Genomic DNA, 20,694 nt, shown 5'->3' with positions numbered 1-20,694 from the left:
GGTTTAATGATCTACAGAAAAATAAAGCAAGCTAACTAATATTTAATGACTACAGCAGTAATTTCTCGCTAGAAATGTTATCAGAAGTGGAAAAAATTTACATTTGCACACAAACTGAACAGCAACCACAACTTTCTAGGGATGGGCATTTTTCTCAATTTTTCATTTCGATCATTGATAGGTCTCAAAAACGAGTAATCGATTAACAATGGGCGGGGCTTGTGCGGGGGGTGGGGCGTCTCCATCATGGAGATATGAAACTATTTTAAGACTGTTATGAAAATGTATGCGACAAAAACATGAGATGTCTATGCAAATATGAACATATGACTATAAAAAAAATAACTTACATTATGATGCATAAATGTCTTAAAGAAAAAGAAACTAAATAGGCCTAACTGTCTCAAATAACCAACTGTGAATACACTAGCCCACAGAGCTTTGCTAGAGAATTAATAAACTCAGTCAAACGCATCCTATATGAGATTAATCAGATATATGCCTATTACAATTTACATCTGCCCAAAAGGACGCAAATGCACATGTGAACTTGGCCAACAGGCTTGAAAACGAAACTGATTTTGAATGCGCACTTCAATGCTAATACACGGGCAACAAAACCACAAATAATTTACAACACTTTAATCGTGTTCTTATTATAATTCTATGTAGCCTACATGACAGATTGGCGCTGAATGAACACCAGCCGAAATAACGGCAGCGCTTTTGGTTATTAAACTCAACCAAACGCCGTCCTGTATGAGATTAATCAGATATAGACAACATATAATCAAGTATAAAACAAGAAATCTTACAACTTGCATCTGTGGAAAAGGACGCGGATACGCAGAAGAACTTGACCGCGCTCTGACTCTGGTTGGGGATTTCCTTTATTAACAGCGCGCGCTGATCCACGGGGCGCTAAAGCACGGAGAATACAACATTATATGACAATGATGTTCTCATTATAATGCTGTGTATGTGACAGATTGGCTGCCGCACATCTTGCACTGTATTTCATGATCATTCACAGTGCGTTAGGCATCACAGCGCGCTTTAGTTTCACTTTATTTTGCGGTCTGGAAGGCGTGCTGTCTAATGCTAACCAATCAGACCTCAGTTACCATTCAAAATGCCGCAATAACCAATTTGAGAAATATACAAATATATTTTTTAAAGTCAGGGCGATCATCGTTTTCATGATGTCACGTTCGAGTAATCGAGTACTCGACCACTGTTGCCCATCCCTACAACTTTCAGACGCACATGATTGTGGGATATAAAAGGCAGCGAAGGATACATTTATGCGGGGGCGCTATTACGCATCTTCTGAATACGTACTGAATCTCCTGATCAAAACACACGTGAGGAAGACGCAGTAAAACAAGAGATCGTATGCAAGCAGATGCATCATTAAAATAACGTGATCATCAACATTAAACATCATATAAATTAAAACTATATAATGTAACTGATTGAAATGTGGACCCAGGATGAGCTACAGGGCATTTTAAGCATTAGAGGTGTTGATAGACTCGATCTACTCCATCTGTGTTTGATCATTGCTCGGAATCTGTTCTGGATACATTCTTTCACAAAAAACGTGATTTTTTTTTGTTCAAAATTTTGCTTTTTTATGAAACTTTCCCATATTCAAGTGTTGATAAAAAAGGAATGCATGAAGCATTATTTTGTTTAAAAGAAGGGGTCACCTCTTTCTTCTGATATATAGCATGCTCAGATATCCACAAAACTAAATATTCTAAGGGCTATTAAATGTTTGTGAAAATTGTTAAAAACCCTGGTGTGGCTGGCAATTTTTTTTTTTTTAAACGCTGGCAGGGAAAGAGTTAAACAGACTGCAGCAATTAACATTTAGTCAGAACTGTTTGTTAAGTTTTCTGTTCAGAATTGTGGGAGAATCATGATCTCTATTTGGGGAGAAAAAAAGAAAATACAAAATTGGGATTCTCATGTTATCCAGAATCAAATCCAGCTCTGAGATATGTAAAAATTAAAACAATTAAAATTAAAAGAACTGTTTTCTATTTGATTGTATTTCAAAATGTAATGTATTCCTGTGATGCAAAGCATCACTACTCGAGACTACAGTTTCAATCAAGACACATTTCTGATTATTATAAATGTTGAAAACAAGGCACCATAAAATAAAGTTTAATCAAGACTTCTTTCAAAAACATTTATTCCAAACTTTTGACCAGTAGTTGTAGTTGCTAACAGCTCTCTCAATAGGTGTAAGATTTTGAAATGTGTGAAGAAGTGTGTGTTTCTTACATTGGTTTGCAGAAAAACTTGTACTGTATGAGGAGGGTCACGGCGAACATAACTGCCCCCTGAATGGACATGGCAAACAGATTCTTGCCCACCAAGTCCCAGTTGAGAGGATTTACAAAGCGGTCTTCACCTGAAATCAGAGAACTCGCTTAATGTACCACAAATATCAGCTTTCAAAACTGAACTGCTTCCATATGCGTCAAATTCTTACCCAGGTTTAGGTAGATGTTGGCCATTGCCTGGTTTCTGGCCATGTCCATCAGGCCTCTTCCCAAACAGAAATGAGGAAACACCAGCAGAGCCTGTTTCACTATGTCATTGATACGAGTTATATTCTGGACACAGAGACAGATAAGACAGAGAAAGGCAATGTTAGGCTATGTCTACTTTATTCTGGATAGATTTGTAAATTTTTCGTTTCAACACACCAAATTCAACTTACTGCGCATGCGTTAAACCAAATAAAAACTCACTGATATGGTATTTTCTACACTCCTTTTTTGCCACAGGACAACAAAAGCAAGTAGCAAAGCAAGCAAGCAGGACAGCAGCATTTTCTGTCATCCTTGCAGGACTGTGATATAAGGTGTGCAAAGTAATGTTTTTTAGCAATTGTGCGTGAATAGCACATAACTGGCAAAATAGCATTATAAAGATACATATCTATTGGTACAATATGCTAGCCTGACGTGGTCATACTCAATTCAAGTCAGAATATTAGTCTGATACGGCTCCATTGGGCTGTCATTATGGGGCGCGTTAGAAAAACAGAACCAGGAAAGACCTCAGTTGGACCTACAACCAATCAGAGCAACGAAGAGATGCATAACGTAGTTGTCAAATGTCAACAGAACTCAACTGCACTGTGTAGCCAAATTTGCATTTTTCTGCAGGTTCCACGGGTGGAAGCGACCTCAATTATGTTATATATAGAACCAGGAATGCGAAATTTAGCAGGCAACCTTGCCAAAATAACACACATTTGACCCCCCAAACACCATTTTTTTTCCAAAGAGCCCCTCCAAGAAGCTAATTGTTTTGAACTAGCAGTTGGCGGGTTTTGTTGTAAAAACTTGGCAACTCTGTCTGTATGCATACTGAAATAAACAATCTTTGCCGGTATTGTAAAAAGAATATAAGGATAGACAGTTACTTACCAACATGATCATAATTTCTGAGAGAAATAGTGAAGGTGAATGCATATACAAACAAGCTCTCCATTTAGGATTTGAACAAATTATATCTAAGGCAAGCACCTTTGATGACGTGCATGATTACGGTACTGTTTATTATCTGTCCATCATCGTCTAAAGCCCACCCTGACAATGTCATTGCTCTGAACAGTTTCTATTCGGGCATAATTACTCCTCTATGGATCAAGTCCAGACCGAACCGCCTAAGCTCAAATGTTGTGGGCGGGGCTAAATTCGGCTGGCATCCAGACTAACAATATGCGTCACATGAACATGCGTCATCGTTTATAAATAACTCCATCTTCACAGTCCACACTATGCCGTGAAGATGGCGTTTTCATATTCATCTGCTTTGGAGAGCGTCTTCAAAAAGCTACAACACCCTCTCAGTGTGGACAGAAGGCCAAAACGGAGAGAAAAGGATATTAAACGTATTACTGTGTACATGGCCTTAGACTGTAAAAAGATGGCTCTTCTAAATGAGTGTATTTTCATGCACATTGTTTCACTGATTGTTTTTTATATTTTATGATCTTTTGATTGATAATGACTGATCACTATGCACTTTGCAGAGTAATTTGAGTACTTTTATACAGTATACGCACATTAGAATAATTTATTAACAGTTTAAATCAACTTTTAGTTATTTTGTCATTTTTTATATTTATATTTAGCTTTATATTTTATTTTTATTTCAGTTTTAGTCATTGTAGTGCTTCAGTTCTAACTTTAGTTTTTCATGTAATATTTATATTTCATTATATTTTAATTATAACAAACATTTTTTAATAGACTTTAATAGTTTTAGTTAACAACAACACAGGAACGTTGTTAGGCAAAGAGCAGCATGAATGTTCTGTTTAAGAGCATATGGGTTTAGAAGTGATTAAATGATGATGGAATCCTTATTTTTGGGAAACTACATTCCATTAAATATAGTTTTTTTGTATAAGGTCATACATGTTTGAAGCCAAACCCAATCGACATACAAAGATTTTGCTAAGCATTTTAATTAATGAGTCTGAATGTTAAAAATGTGTGTGAAGTCAATTAATTTAGTCTACATTATATACAGTTGAACTGAATTCAAATGCCATCTTCAAAACAAAAATTACCCAGTACTTACAAAAGAGATAATGATGCTCAATACTGTGTGCTCACAGCTCCGAAATATATCCATAATGTCAACATAAACATAACATTGTCTGTTTCTCACCCATACAATTTTTGTGTTTCAAAGTGAAGACGTGGCTCGAAGTGTTTTAAGCGGCTCCATTCACTGAAAACACTTTCCAGGTGCTCTGAGTTTGGATTGCTTATGAAATGCACCACCTTCATTTTATTTTCACATTTTAATCCATTTTGTGGATGGAAAGTTATAGCATTTAATCAGCTTGATGTTTTGATCAGTAATGAGGAGGATATTAATAAATGAAAATAAAAAGCTTGCACATTTATAGTCGAGCTATGCCACATATAATATTACTGCATTAAATAAATGAAATACCATACAACAATACATATTATTAAGAGGAAAGTGGCAGATAGGAGGAATTTTCTTGTGTGAATGAAGTGGAACTATATCCTCAATCTCAATCTGAAATCTAAAGTCGATAAAATATCTTTCTGATGATAGTCAAGCCGTCTCCAGCAGTGAGCGATTCATCAAACACACTCTCGCACAGCTTTCTTGCCAACTACTGTCCGAGCCTCATGCTCATACATCATCACAAACACCAGAGACAGTGAAATCGCAGAGGATTTACACTGACCCATATTCTCTAAGACACACGTCCGCCATCATACACACACATGCGTTTAAAGTTCAGCTTTAAAAACACATCTGAGAGCCTTCATTCGGCTCCATTCAGTTGCATTTCATTCATGAACAAACAGGGGCATCTACCAATTTTACCTAACCCTTTGATATGCAGCAGTTTAGAGCAGATAACAGTAATAAACAGCACATTTTATTGTTGACTTTTCAAGGTTTCATGAAGATGGTTGCACTATTATTTTAACTACTTATTAGCACACTTACTAGCCAATGCCTTACCCAATTAGTTAACATTAGTTAAGGCATTAGTTAACACAAACTAACCTCTTTTCAGCATTTATTTTAACTCACACATATATTCAGCGCTGGACTGGTAATCTGGCATACCGGGCATTTTCCCGGAGGGCCGACGCACTTTGGGGCCGATAGGTTATAGATTTAAATGATTTATTTGCCACTGACTGGCCCATCATGCAGCGACAGCAGCCGATTGTTTTGTCTTCCGTATTGACAGGCCAAAGCGAGAGAGATCTCCCCTCTATATTAGGCACTTTTGCTAAAAAAAATAAAAATCTTTTTGAGCGCATGGAACTGATAAAGGCCCGCACAGCACAGCCGCTGACGAACGTAAGCTGCGTTTATGCTGCTCTATGAACGGCACTTTGACTCTATTGAATTTAGTTTTATACAATCGTGTGATATGGGAACATTACAGGTTCTTGGTGAAACAGCTGAAAACGGCCACAAGCATGTAAATACATGACGAGGTAAAGTGGAAAACTACAAACGTTTCACTTTAGCACAACCACAATTTACCTTGCAGCTACTAACAGTGAATAAATATGGTGTTTTGGAAGAAACATAGGCTATTTATTAAAAATGTTGCTATTATTAGCCTACTTAAATTAATATTGCAGAATATAAATCACTCTTATAAAGGCCGTTTTCATATTTTCAACAGGTGTTTAAAATTGTTTTAATTACAAATATAATAGTTTATTATGTTTTATATATTTTAGAAACCATATAGCCATGGTAATGAGGAGCATTGTTTTACCTGTGAATACCATGATCTTACAGTTAAAGGAAACTGGCCTACAGTTAAACTACATTCAATAAAACAGCTTTAAAGCCTGGATCTCATGAATTAAGGACAACTTTTTTTCTCTAAATGTTTAATGAACTTTTTTAATAGATCTAATGAAATTTAACTAAATGTTATTTCAATGAGAACCTCATGAAAGATAGATATCAGTGGCTTACATAAATTAGGTGTTAAAAATATGATTATTTTTAAAGGGGTAGCTCAACCCCAAAAAATGACCATTTACTCACCCTAATGTCATTCCAAACCTGAATGAATTTATTTCTGTGTAACATAAAATAAAATAATTTGAGTCTGTTTTTTTGTTTATACAATCTTCAAATGGTAGCCCAAACAAAATGGCTTGGTTGCTAACAGTCTTCAAAACATCTTCTTTTGGGTTTCATGGAAGTCATAAAGGTTTGGAAGGACACGAGAGTGAGGAAATGATAACAGCATTCAAAAGCAGTAAATTTACTTTACTGCATCCTAGCTAAAAATCATCAGTGCTTTACTGTCAAGTGCATTTCTGTATGACAAAAGTGCAATATTAAGTTTGTGCATTTGCAGTAAGATTTTATTGCAGCTACAAACATTCCTGCTGATCCTGCAGCCTATCTGGCAACCCCGAGTCAGGGGGGAGGGGGAGAGGGGATAGTGACTGCAGTACCAGTTTTGGCCACAATCTTACATACACTTCCTTTAATGGTTTTTAAAAACCTTTTTGTAAAGTATACACTATCTAACATTAACTGATGCGTTACTATCATTTTTAGACTCTTTATTACATAAGTTGCCATTAACAAAGCCTGTATTAATGGTTTTTGAGAACCTAAAGTTGACAAAATGCACCCTTTTAAAAAAACTTCTCAAAAAACATAAATACATGCTTTGTTTAATAATGTTGGGTGGACAACAGCATTTTTACCTTTAGAGATAGATAGAGAGTTAGAAATGCTCACGCCAACTGCTATGTAAACTAATGTAAATATGTACAGTAAGATAACTTCACAAAAACAGTAAAACTGCAGGCATTGTTCATGATTAGTTCATGTTAACTAATGCATAACTTATTGCACTTAACGTGAACAGATGCATTAATATATGTGTGTGAGTTAACTAACGCTGAGCAGAGGTGTTGTTCATGTTAGTTCATGTTAACTAATACAACTTTATTGAAAAGTGTTACCATTATGGCTTAGGTCAAATTACTGTTTTAGTCCAATTAAAATGTAACTTTTAAAATGTACTAAATAATAGTATGTGAAATCAGACTAAAAGCCCTGGATAATTCGATAATGAGGTGCACTAGAAAAACTAGTATAACAATATTAGCCTCCACACCATAGGCCGTAAAAAAATATGGACGACTCGACATCATCCATTTCAGCTTGCCAGATTTGAAGCTTTCAGGCGGCCTGCACGGCGCTGACATCTTGGGACCGAGTCTGCGCACTAGGACTGGGCGATATGTCAATTTTTGGGGGGCGATAATCGGCTTCAAAAATATCGCGATATCCGATAATATCATCTACTCCGCACTGATCCCACCCACTCCCCTGCGCGCGCCACAAAATTTTCCAGGCATAAAATGGAGGACAACGCTTAATATCCAAGAAAAGATGTACATCAGTAATTTGGCAGTATTATGGATTTAAACCAAATGCAAATGGTGAACCAGCGGATCCAACAGAGGCTATCTGCAGGCTGTGCAAAAAAGAAAAGAAAAAAAAAATAGAAAGAAAGTGAACCACTAATCTCCGCAGCCATATCCACGTAGGCCTACACTACCCAGCAGTAGCGGCCTCATTTGAGCCCCGCTCTGCAGCTGCTTCTCAAAGATGACGGATATGTGGTCGAGCAGCAATGACACCTCAAATGTCAATTAGTGCTTAGATCGTGTTCAAAAAAATCAAGCCCGACTCTACCAGAGCCTGTGCTCGTTGTGTCCGAGCCTTGCCCGGCCCGGCACATAAACTGTAATTATGAGAACGAGCCTGTAATGAGCGAAGCGGACCTGTGTGACTCATGTTAAAACTAAAATTAATGAAATAAGCTGATAACTTCACTGTTTTCCAAGAACGACTGGGAATCAAATTTTGCTGCAATATTGTCCTGTTTAACACTGTGAAGCTGCTTTGAAACAATCGTCATTGTAAAAGAACTATATAATAAATAAAGCTGACTTGGCTTGACTCAGCTCAATAATCCGCAGGCGCGCGCTCATGAACCGCTCACCTGTAAAATAATTAAATCCAGCTCAGACATTTATCTGTAGCTCAATTTGTTGTAGCCATTAAACAATGTTTGTCTTCTTTCTTTTTGCATATTATGTTTGAATAGGCCTATTAAAACAGTATTTTTACATTTCATCTGATTATGATAAGTGCAAAGATGCGAGTGAGTCAGAAATGATTTTGGTGGTTATATTTAGTTTCATATTAAGTTTTGTTTTGTAGAAAGTATTCTTTCGTTTTGTTTAAATTGTATCTTAATTTTAATAAAGGTTTCTTTGGCCAATTGCCTGGGTTTAATAAATAATAAGCAAATGGAAGACATTAATCGTGTCGAAGTCGCCGGGAGTGATCGCTTTTATTATTGCTCATGCGCGTCTCATAAATAAACCGAAACGCAGCAGGCTACTTGCCTCACAGACATGAGAAATATGCGTATAGAAAGCTTATGTCCACTTTTAAACGAAGCGATTCGAAACGAAAATATTTAATTAAGCAAAGTGCAGTGTTGACACGAGTAGCTCATGCGTTTCTGTTCAGAATACTGCGCTCCGTCACTGCACGAGCTGTGAGTTTTCACGCGCATTTTTAATTCACTTTAATATATTTTTCTTTCATTTTTTATATTATAATAATTTTATTCTAACACCTTTATTTTATAGTATTTAAAATACAGGCCTATGGTTAGCTTTTAGACTTTTTCAACCGTTTAAGGTTGAGCTATTTTTTTCCCGTTGAGCTTCTCCCCCCCCCCCCAAAGGTTTCTCTCTCCTTTTATTTTTAGCGTTAGTAGGCTATTTTAAATGTTTTCCAGGTTTCCATGTTTGATTAATGTTTGTATTATTAATAGGCTATTATATTTATAATTTAGCTTAATAGCCAATAATATTTTTAGAGCGTTTTAAAACATTTAGCCTAGCCAAGCCAATGTGCTTCTCTTTGGGCGTGTATAATGAAAACACAACCAACGTCTTATCCATAATTCAATGTTTTGCTTTAACACATATAGGCTACTGTAGTTATGCATCAAAAACACTAAAAAGGTGAGTGTATGGTAACTACTATTTATAATGTATTTGGCAACGCAATGTCCTGTAAGTTTATCAGTCGTCATTTTTATGATGTTGATTATCGTCTGATAACACTGACTGTTATCGATATCGACATATTTGCGAGACATCGTCGTTATATGATAATATCGTCATATCGCCCAGCCCTACTGCGCAGTAGCGATTTCGGGACCGGAGTTGCGCAGCAGAGAGCAGGAAGTAGAGCAGGAAATACAGTCGCGATATCAAAAGCCCGCCCACACTCTCACAGATGCAGAACAATTAATTATGTTGGTGTGAAATAAACAGTTATGGAAATGTAGAAATTAAAGCTAAAGCTAGAATCTGCTCCTAAAAATTCAGAAAAAAGTCTGTTAGTGTCTCAGTGACAACTTCACTCAAAGAAGACGTCGATCTCAGCTGTCAATCATGATGTCACACCCCCCGTTTTTATAGCATCAAATAACTAACTAAAACTCATCAAATCATCGTGATGATAACTGCCTTCAATGACAAACTAACTTTGGGAAAAAAATATTTAAAGTGTAATTTTATTGTTTAGTTTGCCTCGCATCCAATAGAAAACAGAGAGTGGCGGCTATATTGGGACTGGTCACCAGGGGGCGATTGAGGCAAGAAAGCTTCAGTATCTGAGAGGGATACTGCAGGCTTGATCCACACCAACTGACAAAAATGTTCTGTTTTTAAGCTGACATTTTGTTGTATCCCATTTTAAATCTTGAGCACTTTAAAGTTAAACAGACATTAGCACTGTCATCTCACAGCCAGAAGAAAATTTCCAGCCAAAACAAAACTTAAATATAAATCAGTACCGTGTCCCTCGAGGTTTTTAACATTTATTTATGTACTGGCTTAAACAGTTAATTTCTAACAAATAATTCAATGAGAAATCATATTTATAGACTATTAAGTATAGAATAAATAAAAAATAATAATAATTGTGATAGTTATACAGTTGTAATATTTAGAGTTTGTTTTATTTTCATTAGATTTTTTAAATTTTTTTGTTAACAATAACCATGGCCTAAACAAGCACACACACACACACTCAAAAAATAACCCAATAAAACACTCATAATCCAACAAAACACCATTATTTTGATTGATTCTCAGAGATGCAGAAACAGTTGTGATCAGACTGATCTGTGTGTTTAACAGACATTCATTACTGAAGATGCACTTTAAACTCTTTATCGAACGTAAGCGTCCCTCAGAGAGTGACTTCTTAAAGTTTAAATAGACTGCCTGTCAATAATGTCAAATCAGCTTCAGCAAGGTCTCACTGAGAATCTTTATTAGAAATAAAACATCAGCTCAGGGCAGAGAGGACTGTAGGAAGACACAAAGAATAAAGAATTAAAGACATTAGTCCCTCTCCAACACCAAAGCAGCATCTCTCTCTTTTAGTTTTAAAGGTGATGTTAGCTGTCTTTCTAAATTTTGCAAGACATAAATTAATTTTGCAAGACATTCTAAATAACTCATTAAGTCATTATTTTTATTTTTTATTTCCAACTCGGAAAAGTGCAAAAAAATTCAACCATGTAAACGACCTGATCTTGATCATAGACCGTATATACGCATAGACAGTAATATATAAAATATATATGCCGTAATAGTAATATTAGTAATATACGGTAATATATACAGCGCGCACCTCCACCACTGAAGAGTGCACGATGTGCTAACACCAGGCTTGTTGACAAGAGAGGAAAGTTTCCTGAGGTATTAAACTTTTTATTTCTTAACAAGACATGAAGATAATGTTGGCATAATGACACAGACATAGCATCTCATCTATACAGTGTTTGTCCAAGGCAGTTTTTACTTATGGTGCGGTTTGAAGATGACGTTGACTGCTAGAGTTGTTATCACACGACTTTAGGTCAAAGCTCCGGATGAACGTTAACTCCTGGATGCTTTGCATTTGGTACTTTTATCAACACTTCCATCAAGCCGTTTTTTTTCTTCTTCTGTAAGTAAATGTTTCAATCAATGATCCAGACAGCGTGTTCTCATCTCCTTCATTTTACAGTTGAATGGAGGCGAGAACTGCTCAGGGTCAAAGTTCAGTACGGAATGGATTAATCCGTGTTATTTTTTTACGCTTATTTTTTCTCAGATTAATTAATCGAAATAAACGCATTATTTGGACAGCCCTACTCTAAATATAACTATATTAGTGTCCACAAAAGTTTTGTTTATTAGAAGTGTCACAAGCGCAGCAGTTTTGTCGTCTGTCACTTTAAATGCTTGATCTATTTAACCCCCTGGGGTTGGCGGTCGCACCGGCATGACCACCTTTATTTTTTTCTTATCAGTGCAATAGGGACTCAAAAAACTCAGCTGATTTCCACAATGTGTATTAGGGTGTACTCACACTAGGAGCTCTGAACCATGCCTGAGCACGTTTGACCCCCAAAGCCTAGTTCGTTTGACAAGAGTGAGTGAGGTGGCCCAGAGCGTGGTTCGGTTGGGCTCGAACGTATTTCGCATGCAGTGTGAGCTAGTGGTGGAATGTAATGAAGTACAAATACTTTGTTACTTTACTTAAGTAAATTTTTCACATATCTGTGCTTTACTTAAGTACAATCAATAGTGCATACGTTTGACTTTTACTTTGTTACATTTTGCAGCAAAAATTATACTTTCTACTCCACTACATTTCTACAACGTTCCGTTAGATTTTCATTACATTTTCTGATCAGTTTCAGCACTTGAGATTAAGGCTTGTCCGGATAATTAGATAATAGTATATCATGTATAATGAACTGACGGTAACAACAAGGTTGCGCTGTTTAGGCTAGTGCAGCCTCTCGTGGAGAAATGGAAACAAATAAGCCCCGCTCACACAGAGAATTCAAAATGTGAAGTTTTTATATTTTATAACATAATATAGTTAAACAAAGCATCACAATACAACTAAGAGTGCCGTTTTCCTGAATACAATCAAGACTGAAAAAATGACACTGATTTCATATGACAGTTCCATAAACAATGAATTAACATTAAGTCACTAATGTCATTCCACACCCGTAAGACCTCCGTTTGGAAGTGTATGCACACTTTACTGTCCATGCATTGAAAAGTATATCCAAGTAGTAATAATTTGGTGTTTGCTGTCATATGATGGTTTGGTTTTCAATCCTCAAATAAAGATTCAAACTGTTGTGAATCAGTGTATTGATTCATGTTTCGGAATCATGAATCATGAATCAATCCGCTGATTCATAACCGTTTGAATTTTATTTGAGGATTAAAAACCAAACTGGAATAGAAGACAATGCTGAATAAAGTTTTTGGACCAAAATGTATTTTCGATGCTTCAAGAGATTCTAATTAACTAACTGATGTCACATATGGACTACTTTGATCAGGGCTGGACTGGTAATCTGGCATACCGGGCATTCCCTATCTCGAGGGAACTTCGAGCTGCGTCGAAACGCTAGGGGACGCCTCTGCGTGCCATGTCATGAAGCACTTGTGTAATCAGTCCAATAGCGGGACGATAAGTCACGGGCAGGTGACGTCATCGACCAGGAAGCTATAAAGCATGCCCGGACCAAACAGTCACTAGCTTCTGTGTCTTCACAAGCGCTCTGTGTGAATTGTATGTCCATTTATTGTGTGTGTGTTCAAAAAAGAAAGAAAGAAAGAAATATGGCAAGTCAGTATAGGTGTTGTGTTCCTCCCTGTGGGGATACACACGTCCTAATGTGTGATGTGTTTGGGGCTCGAGCATGCCCAGTCAGCTCTCGAGGGGGTCGGCTGCGAGCATTGCGAGAGACTCCCAATGCGCATATTAAGATCACGCCGGGCACTCTTCGAGGAGAGTGCTTTGGCTCGCGGTCCTCAGGGCTCGGGTCCCGCTGTTGCCGAGGCGCAGCGAAGGCTCGCGTCCTGGGGATCGCAGTTGGATCTAGTGGCGGGGTTAGAGACGGGTGATCCCCTATCTCTGCCTTTACCCGCTGGATCTCATGCCTCAGTTAGCGAGCTGGAAGCACGCTCTGCGGTTTTCTTCCGCTCGCGCTGAGGCACAAGCGCAGCAGCACTCCAGCTCCGAGGAACTGGATGTTGTTAGCGCTGATGATGATCTGCCAAAAGAAAACGACACACACACACTCATAAAAAGAGGTGCTATTGGTGTAACTCGCGCTGTGTCCAGGTTAAGTTTAGACTGGCCGGCCGAGTGTCAAGAAGTTCGCCAAAAAATAAATAAATTTATAAATAAAATAAGAAAGAGAAAGAACAATATAATGGCGAGCAGACAGTATGTTTGAGATTACGAGGGGCTGAATCTAGTGGCTCGGATCTCGCGTTTGCCGAGGCAGCGTGTAGATCACGGGTCTACAATATAGATTCTATGACTCGACCGCGGGTCTCGCGCTTGCCGAGGCAGCGTGTAGATTACGGGGTTGAGTTTAGTGGCTCAGATCGCGTGTTTGCCGAGGCATCGCGTAGATTATGGGTCTGCATCTATCATTCAGAAAGGGCGACGATGTCTCGCGGGGAAGAGACGCTTGCGAGCTATCTCTCCCCCGAGTCCACATCGTCACACAGCCCCACAGCTGCCCACAACAAGCCGGTAAAAAAAAAAAAAAAAAAAAAAGTCGGCTTTGGGGGTAGGGCATATTCGGCAGCAGATCAGGCGGCCGCCGGTTTGTATACGGCGGTTGCCCTGCAAGCATATAAAACAAGCAGACCTGCTGGGGGATATTGATATTGAGATGTGAAATATAAAAATATATATATATAATAAATAAATAAATAAATCAAAATGTCCCTCTGGGGCTGTCGGGCGGGGCAGCCTCAGCCGAGTACATCCTTTCTCAAACCTACACCGAGCAAAACAAAGAGAGAGCGTGGCCGCTCGGGGCCCCCCCCCCCGCAGAGGGATCGGGGATCCGGGCGACGCGCTCAGCCGGGACCTTCCCGTGGTAGGGCGGATCTGAGGGCCGTCCTTACTGCTAGGAAGGCCTCGGCTAAGAAGTCCTGACGTCAGAGGCGCAGGACTTCCGATGGCAGTCCCCTCCGGGAGAGTGCGGCTCGCCGAGGCGCCCGCTCTTTCCCGGTGCCATCGGGGGGGGCCGGTCTGCCAACCCTGCCACCGTTGGTGCTTCAGGGCGCGGCGGTCCCCGGCGAACATATATCTCCTTGTCCGCCCGGAAACGTAGCGGCTTGGGGATGTTCGCGCCCTCTCGTGAGGGCCCCGGGGCGGTCAGTTCGGTTGCTACCTGCCGGTTATCCGTTACAGGACACCGGGCTGACCACCCAGGAAAATCCAGAGACCAGCCTCGAGAGGCTGGTTCCCTTAGTAGATTTTCTGGCAGCGTGGAAACTTCTGCCGAATATCTCAGAATGGGTCCTGCTCACATTATAAAAAGGGTTCGGGTCACACCCACCCGTGTTCAGCAGGGTTACTCCTACGGTAGTAACCCCCGAGCAGCCTCTGGTCATGGAACGAGAGGTACAGACTCTTCTGCGAAAAGAGGCTATACACGGGTCCCTCCCCTCTGCAGAGAGTCGGGCTTTTACAGCCGGTACTTCATAGTTCCAAAGAAGGATGGAGGGTTAAGGCCTATTTTTAGATCTGCATCAGCTAAACAAAATGCTCACGATAAAACAGATCGTGTGTCACGTCAGGTCCGAGGACTGGTGTGTCACAATAGACCTAAAAAATGTATACTTCCACATCTCCATCCTTCCGCAGCACAGACAGGTCTTCAGGTTTGCTTTTGGGGGCGAAGCTTACCAGTATTGAGTGCTGCCATTCGGCCTAGCTTAATCACCCCACACTTTCACCAAGTGCGTGAATGCAGCTCTGGCTCAGGTGCGACTCCAGGGCATTCGCGTGCTCAACTATATCGACGATTGGCTGATGTTAGCATAGTCGAAACAGTGGGCGTTCAGCATTGAGATGCTGTTCTCGCCCATATGAGAGTGTTGGGGCTAAGGTTGAACGGAAAGAAATGTGTGCTGGCACCTATAAGCTGCAGAGTACTACTTTTCTGGCGGTAGTCTGGGACACGAAAATAATGTTGGCTCGGCTATCCCCTCCCAGGATAAAAACGATCCTGGATACCGTGAACCAGATAAAGCTAGGTCAGTCACTCACTGTGAAACACTTTCAGAGAGTGTTAGGGCTGATGACAGCAGCGTCCAACGGGGTACCTTTTGGCCTGCGGTACATGAGACCCTTACAGTGGTGGCTCAGGACCAAGGGGTTCTCCCTGAGGGGAAACCCTTTTTCGCTTGATCAAGGTCACGCGGCGCTGCCTACGTGCCTTAGTGAAGTGAAAAGATCCTTGGTTCCTGTCCCAAGGTCCAGTTCTGGGGGCTCCTTGTCGTCGCGTAACGCTAACGACGGATGCCTCCCTAACTGGCTGGGGAGCGGTCATGAGTGGCCGCTCGGCCCAGGGTCTGAGCGGCCGTCAGCTCTCCTGGCACATAAACCAGCTGGAGCTGATGGCTGTGTTTCAATCATATAAAATCAAACACTTCCTCTCAGACCTGCGGGGCCGCCATGTGTTAGTTCGGTCAGACAACACTTCGGTGGTCTCGTATATAAATCACCAGGGGGGGTTGAGATTGCGTCGGGTGTGGAAGCTGACGCGTCATATGCTAACATGGGCCCACGGCAAGATGCTCTCGCTCGGGGCGATGTACATCCCGGGGGTCCTGTATGTAGCGGCAGACTCCCTGTCGAGGCAGGGAGTGATGCCGGGAGAATGGAGACTCCACCCGAGGTGGTGGAGGAGCTGTGGATCCGCTTTGGGCGAGCCCAGGTGGATCTGTTTGCGTCTCGAGAGATGACACACTGTCCAGCATATTTCTCCCTCACGCATCCAGCCCTGCTGGGGCTGGACGCAATGGTACAGACGTGGCCGAGGCTGCGTCTGTACGCCTTCCCCCCCTCTGGCATTGCTCCCAGGAGTGCTGGAGAGCGTCCGCCGGGACGGGGTTCAGCTTTTATTGGTAGCCCCGCTCTGGCCGGGCCAAGTATGGCTCGCCGACATTATGTCTCTCCTAGAAGGTCCTCCCTGGAAAATCCCAGTCAGGAGAGATCTTCTTTCGCAGGCCGGGGGGGTCAGTACTGCACCCGCGCCCGGAACTGTGGAAACGGTGGGCTTGGCCCCTGAGGGGGCCCAGTTCATAAACACGGGTCTATCTACTGAGGTGATAGAGACCATGTTGCACTCCAGAGCACCATCCACAAGGAGACTTTACGCACTCAAATGGAGAGTTTTTGTCGCCTGGTGTACGCACCAGGCTTTGGACCCTGTTAACTGCCCGTTCGGTTCAGTTCTTGAGTTCCTACAAGAAAAATTCTCCGCAGGGTTATCTCCGTCAACACTGAAAGTATGTGTGTCGGCGATATCTGCTTATCATATTCCATTAGATAATGCATCATTGGGGAAACACCCTTGGGTCATGCGTTTCCTTCGTGGTACTTTGAGGCGCAGACCTGCGGCACGCTCGAGGGTGCCTACTTAGGCAGTGGCACCCTCTTGTCTGGAGTTTGCACCAGGAATGGTAAAAGCATTTCTCTTCCCGAGGGAAGGATATGCTCCCAAGGTCCCGACTAATGTGCCGGGACCACTAATGCTGCAGGCTTTCTGTCCGCCTCCGTTCACTAGTCAAGACCAAGAGAAGCTAAATCTGCTATGTCCGGTCAGGGCCCTAGATGCATATGTCCACAGGGCTGCCCTGTGGCGAAACTCAGAACAGTTGTTTGTGTGTTTTTGGGTCCCCGAGCAAGGGAAAACCGGCTTCAAAGCAGATGCTTAGCAAGTGGATAGTCGAGGCTATTTCGCTCGCTTATGAGTCGGCCGGACATCCTTCACCAATGAGGGTCCGCGCCCACTCCACTAGGAGTATGGCTGCCTCTATGGCTCTTATTTCGGGAGTTTCATTGTCAGAGGTATGTGATGCGGCTGGGTGGTCCTCTCCGCATACATTTGTGAGGTTTTACAATCTAGATGTAGCCTCTACACCGGGGTCCCGGGTGTTTCTGGGTTGATTCACACATACAGACATTTGGGACTCTGGCGGCGTGGGTATTGAGGTCCCCTAGCGTTTCGACGCAGCTCGAAGTTCCCTCGAGATAGGGAACGTCTCAGGTTACGTATGTAACCATGGTTCCCTGAGAGGGAACGAGACGCTGCGTCGAGATGCCATACTCCCGGCATGCCTGTGATCGATTTGTTCGACTTTTCCAGAAGCTAGTGACTGTTTGGTCCGGGCATGCTTTATAGCTTCCTGGTCGATGACGTCACCCGCCCGTGACTTATCGTCCCGCTATTGGACTGATTACACAAGTGCTTCATGACATGGCACGCAGAGGCGTCCCCTAGCGTTTCGACGCAGCGTCTCGTTCCCTCTCAGGGAACCATGGTTACATACGTAACCTGAGACGTTTTCCTGTTGGGCCGACATACTTTGGGGCCGATAGTTTTTTTTTTTGGTGCCACTGACATGTCATGCAGCGACAGCGGCCCATTGATTTGTCTTCTGAATCGAAAAGTGAGAGACCTCCTCTCCATGCAGCTCCGGAATAATATATATATTTTTAAATAACTTCTTAAGTTTTGTGGATAGAAGAAGAATTGATTAAATGGATAGAAGAAGAATTGATTGAGAGCTGGTTTGTGTGCCCATGTAGCCTAGAAATCTAGACGCACCCTAGCGGCAGCAAATCAAATCTGCCCGCGAGTGTCGTCTAGCAACTCTCAATACCCATCTGAGCTGTAATCGCCCAACTCTTGCCGGGCCAATCACATCGTGTATAGAGTCGGTGGGCGGAGCCATAATGATGACGGCCGAGTTGTGTTTGCGTGTAAACACAGAAACTGGCGAACGGCGGTCTTTCGAATCAGCTTTGACCGCGACTCTGGAAGACTTGGAGTTAAGCTTTTCTCTGAGTAAAGAACAAAGAACGGCACTGAAGTCATTCTTAAAAAGGTAAGATGTGTTCGGAGTTTAGCCGACTGGATATGGTGGATGTTTAATCTATCAACAAGCTCTGTTTCACCTTCGTTGCTCTGGCTGGTTGTAGCGCTATCCTATCGCGTGCAGAGGGAGTTTGAAAGACAACCGTTTATGATGTTTGATACATATGAGCATGTTTGGGATTGAATTGGAATCTTCATTGATGCGTTTGACAAGGACTTAAATTGACCGAATTGACTTCTCTTCTATGGATTTGCATTGAGGACTTCTTTGATCTCCTCTGAACTTTTTTAGTGTTTAACACAGATAAGACTGGTTCCCTTTCGGGGAACTCGAGCTGCGTCGAAACGCTGTGAGAACGCCTCTGCGTTAATGCGTCGTGAAGCGCCTGTAGAACCATTCCATCGGAAAAAAGATCGATCGTCGGCGTGATGACGTCATCGACCGGAAGCTATAAAACGTCCGTGAAAACAAACAGGAACTAGCTTCTGAGCCTTCAGCAAGCGATCTGTGTGAACCTGTCTGTCTATTTGGTGTTTTTGTCTGTCTATATTCAGAGATTTTCCACCCTTTTTGTTAAATATCATTATATTAACAAGAAAAAGAGTAAAATAAAATAGATAGAAATGGCGAGTGAGAGCAGCAATTTCAGAAAGTGTGTTCCTCCCTGCCCACGCTACATCACGGGCGGGGACACACATCTTCTCTGTGTTGCATGCTTGGGAGCGCAGCATGCCCAGGCAGCCCTCGAGGGGGCTGCTTGTGAGCACTGTGAGCGTTTACCATTAAGAACGCTGCGCTCCCGCCAGGCACTCTTCGAGGAGGGTGCCTCGGCTCGTGTTCCCCGCGGCTCTGGTCCCGCTTCCGCCGAGGCGGAGCGAAGGCTGCAGTCGTGGGGATCACAACTGGATGTTGCAGAGGGGTTAGAGACGGGCGCTGCCTTATCTCTGCCCTCACCTGCTCCATCCAGCGGCTCTTCTTGGGGCATGGAAGCACGCATGGCGGTTTCTTCCCCCCCGAGAGAGTCGCCGGTACTTCATCTGTCCAGCTCTGAGGAGGTGGACGTTGAAAGTATCGATACTGAAGATTCGCCACTTCAGTCCCCTGCTAGTGAAGAGCTAGTTGAGGTTTTGACGCGAGCAGTGGCCAGATTAAACATTGACTGGCCCACTGAAAGATCTGAGGCAGGAAGAAAACGTCATAGTAAGCTAGACGAACGCTTCCTGCCATCTCGCGCTTCAGAACCTCAGCGGCGGGGCCTGCCGTTCTTCCACGACTTGCACACCGAGGTGGCAAGATCGTGGAGGAGACCGGCATCATATCGTGTCTAAAACCGAGTACGAGCTCTTCACACAGGGCTCAGCAGAAGCAGAGCGTCGCTGCCCGAGCTCCCCCTCAGCGTGGGGACGAGGGGCGGCGCTCTCAGACGAGGCCTTCGAGGGGCAGGGCTGATCTGCGGACAGTCCTGATCGCCAAGAAGGCCTCGTCGAAGCGTTCCTGACGCCAGAAGCGTCAGGACGCTGAGGGTGGTTCCCCCCGTAGGGAAACGGTGTTTACCCCTGCTAACGGTACCCGTTTCCCTACGGCACCCTCGGGGGGCCGCGCTGCCAACCCCGCCGCAATGCCGGGGCGCAGTCGGTCTCCGCGGGCCACCCGAGGGTGGTCCGCACCCCCTTCGGGGGGCCCCCGAGCAGTCAAGTCAGTCGTTCCCTGCCGGTCCGCCGCTTCAGGGCACTGTGCTTGTTGCTCAAAATACACCAGAGGCCAGCCTCGAGAGGCTGGTTCCCTTAGTAGATTTTCTAGACGAGTGGAAACGTCTATCAAACATATCTCGTTGGGTCCTGCAGATAATAGAAAAGGGGTACGCTATTCAATTCAGAAGTCGGCCACCTCCTTTCTGCGGTGTCCTACCTACAGAGGTAGGCCCGGAGCAGGCTCTGGTAATGGCACAGGAAGTAGAGACACTCCTGCAAAAAGGGGCTATAGAGAGGGTTCCCCCTCCCAGCAGGGAGTCTGGCTTTTACAGCCGTTACTCCATCGTGCCCAAGAAGGATGGGGGCTTACGCCCGATATTAGATCTGCGGCTATTGAA

At 42.7% G+C, this 20,694-nt stretch overlaps 1 protein-coding gene across 1 annotated transcript in view; it reads right to left on the bottom strand.

The window, feature by feature from the left end:
- Window positions 1–20,694, bottom strand: part of LOC137051932 (phospholipid-transporting ATPase ABCA1) — a 365,555-nt gene that overhangs the window by 39,943 nt on the left and 304,918 nt on the right. The window contains exons 40-41 of the mRNA XM_067428858.1: window positions 2,507–2,630; window positions 2,296–2,425 (exon numbers count right to left, since the gene is read on the bottom strand). Of these exons, the coding sequence (XP_067284959.1) occupies window positions 2,296–2,425; window positions 2,507–2,630 (254 nt within the window). The remainder of the gene's footprint in view (window positions 1–2,295; window positions 2,426–2,506; window positions 2,631–20,694) is intronic.

Source organism: Pseudorasbora parva, chromosome 1 (genome assembly GCF_024679245.1).
Source record: "Pseudorasbora parva isolate DD20220531a chromosome 1, ASM2467924v1, whole genome shotgun sequence".
Lineage (NCBI taxonomy): Eukaryota > Metazoa > Chordata > Actinopteri > Cypriniformes > Gobionidae > Pseudorasbora > Pseudorasbora parva.
The sequence above is the reverse complement of the archived record's forward strand: the minus strand, read 5'-3'. Positions and strand labels throughout refer to the sequence as shown.